The following is a 9,592-nucleotide window of genomic DNA, read 5'->3' on the forward strand; positions in this document are numbered from 1 at the left end:
AAATCCTTTCCATAATGTTGTCAGACACATTATTAATCGGAGTCTGTCAGTGGCAAAACAAGCACTTTTGCGATCGTAAATAGAAGGTGGACAATTGCCCTATTAACTTGGATCGTAGCTTGTTTCGCTGACTGCCGACTCCATTGATCTCCCTTAATTAGATTTAGATTAGATTCAACTTTATTGTCATTACACATGTACATGTACAAGGCAACAAAATGCAGTTTGGGTCTAATGGACCAATGTCAAAGATTGTTGTTCCCTTCAGTCACTCTGACTCAAAAACATAGGAAAATAATAGGAATGGGGGGGAATCGATACAGCGTAATGTTAAATATGTTCTGTAAATTTTATTAACTGTGAATTTAAAGAATTTGTTGTTACTAGGATGACGAAATGAATTGCTTTTCCAGCCCACTAGATGGAAAATTGAAGTGAGATGAACAGAGAAATGTATTTTTTTCTTGGTTTTTTTTGGGTGGGGGGTGGCTTTTCCCTTTATTACATAGAGACGGTGGATAGACATGAAAGGGGGATGACACGCAGCAAAGGGCAGCAGGTCGGATTTGAACCTGCGCCGTCGCAGGACTCAGCCAACATGGGGTCAACGCTCTTACTGGGTGAGCTAGAGGCCGCATCGGTATATTTCTTAGCTAAAAGAGTTGACAAAGTTTTGCTTTGAGGACATAATTTGAAGTTGGGAAAAGGGTAATACACTGCATCATATTACAGAATATTGCAGAACATTGCAATAATATCGTATTGTGACAAAAGCATCATGGTAATATTGAATCGTGGGGGCCTCTGGTGATTCCTACCCCTAGAAAAGTAGTAGTAGTTAGAAAAAAACAAAAACAGTAGTTACCTTTTAATTCATTCATTCATATTTACTATACAGGAAAGTTAGAAAAAGTAACATGTTACATTACATTTTACAATGTAAAAACAGGCCTGACTCGGTGTTTTCAGCAGGTTCCTGTTCTGCAGAAACATAAAACCTGGTTTCAGCACGTCAGGACAGACATTGATACAAGACATCGATATGGAAGGATAAATAAATTTTTTTTTTTAGGTGCTAAAGTTTGGTGTCTTTGTCTCGCAGGAGGACATGACTCCCGTTCCCGAGGTGTCCCCCCCGGGTGTTCAGTGTATCCGAGTCGACCCCCGGGTGTCGGCCGACCACAGTCAGAGCTGCACGGCCTACAGCCAGAACAGCCAGCTCACCCCCGGCTTCCTCTTCCCGCCAGGTACACACTGTTCACTTTATTTGACATGGATCCAAAAAGCTCTTTCTCATCTGTAGCATCTGACAGTGGTGGACTGTAACTAAGTACAGCTACTCAAGCACTAGGGTTGCACAGTATATCGTTTTTTTTGTATATTTATTGCGATATCAAAATACGCAATAAATACATCGCGAAAGACGGAGATTTTTTGTGTTGGTTGAAAGAAAATATCCGTAGAAAACTGCCCTTCAAATTGTAACTGGAGTTCTTCTTTCTTTTTTTCATATGAATTCAAGCTTTACTTTGTTCAATTAGATTATGTTAGATTCAACTTTATTGTCATTACACAGGTATAAGGCAACAAAATGCAGTTTGGGTCTATACAGAAGTGCAATAGCAGCAGGTGCAGGATATACACTGGTTCCATAAGTGCAGGACATGGATATTTACTGAGTAAATAGAATAGAATAGAAATGAATACTATTATAAACAGAATTTTACAGATAGATTTGTCCTATGAATATAATATACAGATAACTAGTATTGTGAACAAGATTGACAGCTGGATATATACTGAATATAATATACAGGTGGATATTACTATAAATAGAATTAAATGAATTTGTTTTCAATTCAACAAGCAATTTGGCGAATCCTAGGAGAATAGTGGAAGCAGCAGAAATACAGAACTGAGTGCACTTTGAGATCTGTTTAGTTATCGCAAGTAATGTTATTTGATATTTACCATCGTCGTGGCATGTTTTCCGCGTATTGTGCAGCCCTATCACGCACTGTACTTAAGTACAATTTTGAGGCCCCTTGTACTCAACTTATTTTCCTTCTCATCTCCGTGTTGTTGACAGAGCTGGCATCGTCTCCCGAGTCCAGATACGACGCTTCGCTCATCACCAACGTCGTCCCCATGTACCCGGCCTTCAAGAGTGAGTCTCACACTTCAACTCACACTCAAAACACAAGTCCACGGGAGCGTTATGATGGGGGAAGGGACAGGGGGTTCCACAGGGTCTTAAAAAGTGCAAAATTTCAATATCAACCTTTTGTCTATTCTATAAATTCGCTGAAGTATTGTGTTCTAGGGCCTAAATAATTTTAAACGAACCAATGTACATGTGATGCTGCCTCATATGATCATCGAAATGCTCCCACAGCGCTTTAGATGTGTTTTATTTATTTACTTTTTTAATGCCGTGTTGTTGTAGCTCTTTGTGTCGCCAGTCCAAATATAATTCACTGTATTGCGACTACAAAGGAGACAAACATGCTACTCAATTACAGCCAATCTAGACACTAATCCTATAATGACAATGTGGAAATCCGGACTCTAACATCTGACTTTGTTGTTAAAGGTCCCATGGCCTGAAACTGTCACTTAATGAGGTTTTTTAACATTATTATGAGTCCCCCAGCCTGCCTATGGCCCCCCCAGTGGCTGGAATGGTGACAGGTGTAAACTGAGCCCTGGGTATCCTGCTCTGCCTTTGAGAAAATGAAAGATTGGATAGGCCGATCTGGAGTCTTGCCAACCTCAAACCCGAATGTCAAGTTGAATCCTCTGAATTAGAAGAAGAGCTTTTGTCAAAGGTTCAGAGTGATCACATGGGACGAAGAGGCAGCAGCGTGGTGATGTCAGGTCTGAGCCAGGACAGCCTGACACCCATTGTTTCTGTAGAAAGAGAATACTTATCAGGGCAAAACACACACACACACACACACACACACACACACACACACACACACACACACACACACACACACACTTTTTTCTCTTTCAATGAATCACTGTCTCAAACAGATGCACTCTGTTTAAAGAGCTGACAATGATGAATTATGTGTGTGTCTGGAGAATTTCCGGGCTTTTCTTTATTCAGACTGGGAAATAGATTTGTTACATAAGGATAAAAGGCTGATTTATGCTTCTGCTTTAATTAGTTGCCGTGGGTACGTACGTAGTCACATGGAGATACCGACCCTACGCCGTAGCCTGACGTGCACCTCTCAAAAAATGTAACTGCCCCACGCTCGGCCCGCCGCTGGGCCGTGGCTTGGTAGCGTTGCATTTCCCCCTATTCTCGCATTGGAAATGGGGGAATTTTTGGCAGCAACAGACCAATCCCGTAAGTGGAACGTCGTGGATATAGAGTAATGGAACCCAAACCAGACAATTAAAAATAGAGACTACATTTCCCCTCTTCTCAGTTCCTGGTTCTCCTTCTCCATAAACAACATGAAATCAAGGAGAGGGTTAACTTCTGCTGCTGCAGATTTCCCACCATGGTCAGAAAGCACGGGGGAGACACTTTGTTTCTCTCACTGTGGTTTAGGGGTGCACGATATTGAAAAAAATGTGATATTGCGATATCGATAATGATATTGCCGATATTGATATAATTTGATATTTTTAAAAACATATGTAAATTACAAAAGTTTGGGAAAACGCATAAAAGAGTAATAACAATTAAAACAAATTTTTACAAAACAAGGTTATTTCAACAGACAGTCTATGGACTGGTACAACATGATAAAAATAAAACCAGTCTACTACAGAACAGGACATGTTTTACTGGTTGTACAGTATAAAAAAAATAATGAGCGTGTTTATAGAACAGATGTTATTTGGACGTGGGTTAATAGGAAAGATGGGTTTTCAGAAACAAAGTTTGGTTAAAACAACAATGAACAGGTGTAATTAAACATATGTTCACACACACACACAACACCCAACACACAACACCACACACACCACACACACACACCACACACCTCCCGGCAACGTTAGCTAATGTCCGCTAGCATACAAACGGGCTAACTATAGCCAGTTAGTTTTTTATAACGTAACAAAAAACCCACCCATCTCGTAGGCGGCAAAGCTTATTTCATGTGGATACAATGATGGCTCCAACTAACGCCACAGGTCTTATGTTGACAACGTGGACGCAGATATAGGAAACTCCGAAGGCAGCCGTAATATTTACCTAGCGTTAGTAAGCTAGGCTAAGCGGTGCGCTAACGTTAGTAAAACCCGGCGTAGCATTAGCTAACGTAGCTGTCTGAACTTGTAAAAAGCCGAACAATATCCCACCTGGACTGTGTTTCACTTCCCTCCAATATATCATCAACATAATAAGACACTTGGACTGGTCCAGACCAAAAGTCATATTGGGCCAGACCAGTGGCCGAGTCGAGACAAGTCCGAGTCCAAATACTAGCGAGTCCGAGCAAGTCCGAGTCATACGCGCGAGACAATCGCGTCATAGAACGGTCTCGAGTCCGAAGACGGACTGAGTACTACAGCCTGAATACATGTATTAGCACTGTTGTATCTATTAAAACAAGTTATAGCAACAAATACTAATGAAAAAGAAATAAAGGTTTATTTAAATGGTCATATTTTCAGTTTATTGCAAGTGTCACATAAAATAATTATGATTGTGCAGCTTCGAGATCTATACAATATGTCAGGTTATACACTAATAAAATCCTATCCCTTATACATTAATAGTTACAAATAATTTAATAATTACCAACAGCATTGTGCAACAGGTGTCCAAAACATTGTAGCCTCTGCTTTGTTGAGTTCCGCAGCCTTCTTTATATTGCTCCGTGGTCAGGCGTTGACCACCTGATGCTCTGGACGCAACTTTACTTTTGGCCTCTAAAGTTCCTCTTCATCTGTTATTTTGTCTTCTCCCTGAGCAAACTCATTTTCTTACTTTGTGTTCTTCTTTTGCTCCCTTCGCTTCTCTTTTAAGTCTTTTCTTTTCTTTGCTTGTTTGTCTGTCTTTCTTCACAGATTTATGTTCCAGCGGAGGCGCGACGCTAGCCTGGCTCCGCCCTCCTACGCACTTCGCTCAATTTTTATTTCTTCAGAACTCAGTCTGCGTGTCGGACGGGACGCATAAAAAAAGAATTATCGCGAGACTTTCGATAATGATATCGAGCAACGTGATATCGCGATAACGATACTGATTCGATATATTGTGCACCCCTACTGTGGTTCTAGAGTCGCCACTCGCTCCAAAGCTAATTGCCGTCACTCTCTCACTCGCTCTACCACACACTCCCCCACGCACGCACGCACACACACACACACACACACACACACACACGCACACGCTGGCTCTGCTATTCTCTTAAATCTCCTAATCTCAACAAGCGAGCATGTTGCAGAGCCCGTCATCGTGTAAAGCCCGACTCAACGGTTTCGGACTGGTGCCTCGATTTGGAAAAATTGGGCTTGAATGTGCTCTTGGCAAAACGGACTGGCAGAGCAAATCTCAAATTTGCCGGCAGTTCGCCAGGGTTTTCCCAGACTAATCATCGGATCCTTTTTTTTTTCCCCTTTCTGTCTGCAGGAATGTGGAGCTACCTGCAGGGGACGCTGCTGAGGCGTTACGCAGAGGAAAACAACGGCATCAACGTTCTCTCCGGACCCATCTTCGATCACAACTTTGACGGCCTCCGGGACACCACAGAGGAGATAAAAGAGTAAGACGGTGTCCCTGTTTATAGAGAACACACACACACACACACACACACACACACACACACACACACAGACTGAACAGATCCTATAATATTATACTGGTCCCATATGAAGAAAACACATTAACACAACCTCTCTTCCTGTGTGACTGGATCAATTAAAGGTAAAGTTGAGCTTGAAAGTTCTTCAGTTAGTTTAAGAAGAGTAGTTCGCACCGAGATTTTATAGTTTCACATTTAGAATTTTTTTTTTTTTTAATTGAGCTCTGACTTTTCGATTTCATTTTAGTGTAATTTGAGTTAGTTGTCCGTGTGTTTTCCAAGTTTTTGTTTAGTTTCAGTTTTTCAGAAAGGTTTCATTTGATTTTGATTTGTAGTTTTTATTGATTTACAGTATAATTTTTTTCCACTCTGTTGTCAATTCAATTTTATTAATTTAATTTATTTTATAGGGTCAAATCCCAACCGGAGTTGTCTCAGGAGGCCTAGACCACACTCTATAATTTGACAAGAGTGGTTCGCACCGAGGTTTTATAGTTTCACTTTTTTTAATTGAGTTCAGACTTTTCGATTTAATTTTTAGTTTAATTTGAGTTAGTTGTCGTGTGTTTTCCAAGTTGAAATTTAGCTTAAGTTTTTCAGAAAGGTTTCATTTGATTTTAATTTGTAGTTTTTATTGATATATATGTATATTTTTTACTCTGTTGTTAATTAAATTTTATTAATGTAATTTATTTTATTGGGTCAAATCCCAACAGGAGTTGTCTCAGGACACTTTACAGACAGAGGGGGCCTAGACCACACTCTATAATTCACATTGCCCACCCAAAAGCGAGCATTTAGCGCAACAGTGGCGAGAAAAAAGTTCTTTTTTTAGGCAGAAACCTCGGACAGACCCTGACTCTTGGTAGGCGCCCTTTAGCCGCTGTGACACTGAAACAGATTCATAATAATTACATGTTGGTTTGATTATAGTAATAATGAAGATACTAAAACTATGACTATAAATAACAGCGGTGCGGGGGTGTCGAGCAGGACCAAGGCTGCAGTACGTGGTCCGTTATATCTGACGTTCTCAACTACAATGCTGAGTTGTTTGATCTACAGAAATCAGTTCAGAATAATCTTAATGAATAATGCAATAAAGGACAAAGCATGTAAACTGCGTTGTTTGGTTATTCCGAGTGGAACGGATCGCACATGGATCCGAATGAAGAAACGTAAAAAATAACCTTGACCCACATGATTAAAGCCCTTGGGTATGACCAGGCCAGCTGGACATCTAGCTTATTTAGATTGATTTAAGGCTTTTATGGCTTGTGGTACAGGGTGCAGTGAGGTGCCCATATGAATATTGAAATAGGTTTTTTATTCCTATCCATGTCCAGGTTCTCGGCCGACGCCCCACCCGTCCCCACCCACTTCTACACGGTGGTGACGAGCTGCCAGGAGCTCAACCAGACGGTGGAGGAGTGTGACGGGCCACTCAGGGTCTTTTCCTATCTGCTCCCCCACAGACCGGACAACAGTGAGGCCTGCAACGTGAGTTCACACCGTCCCCAGCAGGGGGCAGCGCTGCCCCAGCTGTCACTGCAGCAGCAGGAATCAGTTCAGATGAGTCAGTCACGGCGGTGGCAGAAGTGGTCAGATCCTTTACGTCAAAATTAAAGTACTGGGGTGTCCTCTAGCTCACCCAGTAAGAGAGTGCGCCCCATGTAGGCTGAGTCCTGCAGCGGCCCGGGGTTTGAATCCGACCTGCGGCCCTTTGCTGCGTGTCATCCCCCCATCTCTCTCTCTCCCTTTCCTGTCTATCTACTGTCACTAATAAAGGGAAAAGCCCCCAAAATAATCTTTAAAAAAAGCACTAACACCACACTGAAGAAGTACCCTGTTACAAGTAAAAGTCCTGCATTGAAAATGCTACTTCAGTAAAATTATGTAAGTATCGTCCGGTAAATGTAGTTGAAGTATTAAAAGTGAAAGTACACAGTGACAGAAAAATCCTCACATTTTAGAAACAGGATTTGACTTCGACCTGAGGCCCTTTGCCGCATGTCATCCCCCCCCCCCCCCCCCCCCCCCCCCCCCCCCCCCCTCTCTCTCCCCTTTTCAGCTGTCCTGTTAAAAGATAAATGCCGTAAATGCCCCCCAAAAAAGATCTTTCATACATAAGAGATGAAGATAATATGAGAATATATAATATAAAAGAAATATGAAACTACTAACCGTATGTGAATGCCAGTTATTCGATCAGTCAGTTATCAGAATATGAATCTGCAACCCTCTTAATAACTGATTATTGATTTGAAGTGCATTAAGAAGGGATCCTGTAATGGCTGATATAAACAAGAGAGATATAAATATAGCAATCAATATTCATGCGAAAACCAATCGCAAACATCTACCAGAGCCGTATATTTTACATGAGAAGAGCGAACTATAATTCTACATAAATATGGAGAACACAGACATGGTTTTACCGGCAAAACGCAATAAAACAGGAATGAAAGTTGGCAAAAATAGCCAACGCCGTTATCAATATCACGTCCCCATAAGTCGGGCACAAGATCCGACCATAATTACATTTGTGCTTTCCATAAACTGTCGTTGCTTTAGCCGAATATTTCAGTTGCAACCCTGGCAGTGGGGAAGCGATCTGAGAGACACTTCCAATGCTGGACTTTTACTTTTAACAAAGTATTTTCTCTGTATTAGTACTTTTATTTACGTAAAGGAACTGAATACTGCTTCCACCACTGATCTCTCGACATTAAACTCCGACGTCTGGGGAGATTTTGGGGGTCTTTGTCTGATGCGTGTTTCCTGTGGAAATGGAAATTCATTGTGTCCAGTGATGCTGTCTTGCAGTAAAAAGACATTGACGTCAGTATTAAAAAAAACAGGTCAAGGTCCTGTTTCTTTATTTGATGAGGATGTCGTAGGAAATGATTCAGCTAAGTGGTTTGTGGTTTTCAGCAAACTTCCGATGGTAAGAGACACCTTACCCCTGCTCTTTGAGTTAAGCTTAAAGATCACTGTAAGGCAAGGCAGCTTTATTTAAATATATAAATATATGAATTGCAGAAGTGTGTGTGTGTGTGTGGGTGTGTGTGTGGGTGGTCCAGTGGATTTCAGTCTTTACAGGTGTCTTGCTATGGTGCAGTGCCAAGTTTGACGTTTTTTTTGGATTAGAAATGCAAAAGTGAGGGGTAGAAGAAAGCAGCGCAGCTTTGGCAGCTAAAATGTAAAATACACCTCAGACCCACAAGAATGTGCAAAGTAGCTCTACTCAGGACTGTGTTTGACTTTGAATAAACAAACGACAATTCACGAATTTAAGGACATTTTCAGAATACATCCAACATCCCAGAATACATCCAACCACAGCAGAGTCATCTGCTATGCAAAGCACAACCAGCTACGGACAACAGGCAGACAGAGCGTGATGCCACTTATAGGCAGGATGCATAATACGCTGGTTGACTGACATGACACTGTTGTATTCCTATAATACCAAAAAATCCAGGCTAAAGTGAATGATCCTAATAAAGTAGGCATGTTGCTTCCTCTAAATTTCAGGTTGTGGTCGACTAGTGGGCCAGCTCGTTTGTTAGATAAATGGATCAACGTTGATTGTGATTGGTGGTTTGCTGTGCATGCAGACCTGCATGTCATGCACTAGCACCCAACTATGTATCCAAGAACATTAAATCAGTGTAAATTACGTTAAATCAGAGACAGACTGCTGTTGTAGGTTAGTGTTACGTTTCCAGCGTTGCGGCTTTGAACTGAAACGGTAGTTGGGACAGACGCCTTGTTTCTTTAGGCTAACTATAGATTAGCTTTAGCCTGGCTGGTAGCAG

General features: G+C 41.4%; 1 protein-coding gene across 1 annotated transcript in view; it reads left to right on the forward strand.

Moving 5' to 3' along the window:
- Positions 1 to 9,592, forward strand: part of enpp2l (ectonucleotide pyrophosphatase/phosphodiesterase 2-like) — a gene marked incomplete at its 3' end in the record, with an annotated part of 99,793 nt that overhangs the window by 59,739 nt on the left and 30,462 nt on the right. Inside the window, exons 21-24 of the mRNA XM_032521770.1 lie at positions 1,103 to 1,247; positions 2,090 to 2,167; positions 5,600 to 5,732; positions 7,118 to 7,271. Of these exons, the coding sequence (XP_032377661.1) occupies positions 1,103 to 1,247; positions 2,090 to 2,167; positions 5,600 to 5,732; positions 7,118 to 7,271 (510 nt within the window). The remainder of the gene's footprint in view (positions 1 to 1,102; positions 1,248 to 2,089; positions 2,168 to 5,599; positions 5,733 to 7,117; positions 7,272 to 9,592) is intronic.

This window comes from Etheostoma spectabile, chromosome 7, assembly GCF_008692095.1.
Source record: "Etheostoma spectabile isolate EspeVRDwgs_2016 chromosome 7, UIUC_Espe_1.0, whole genome shotgun sequence".
Lineage (NCBI taxonomy): Eukaryota > Metazoa > Chordata > Actinopteri > Perciformes > Percidae > Etheostoma > Etheostoma spectabile.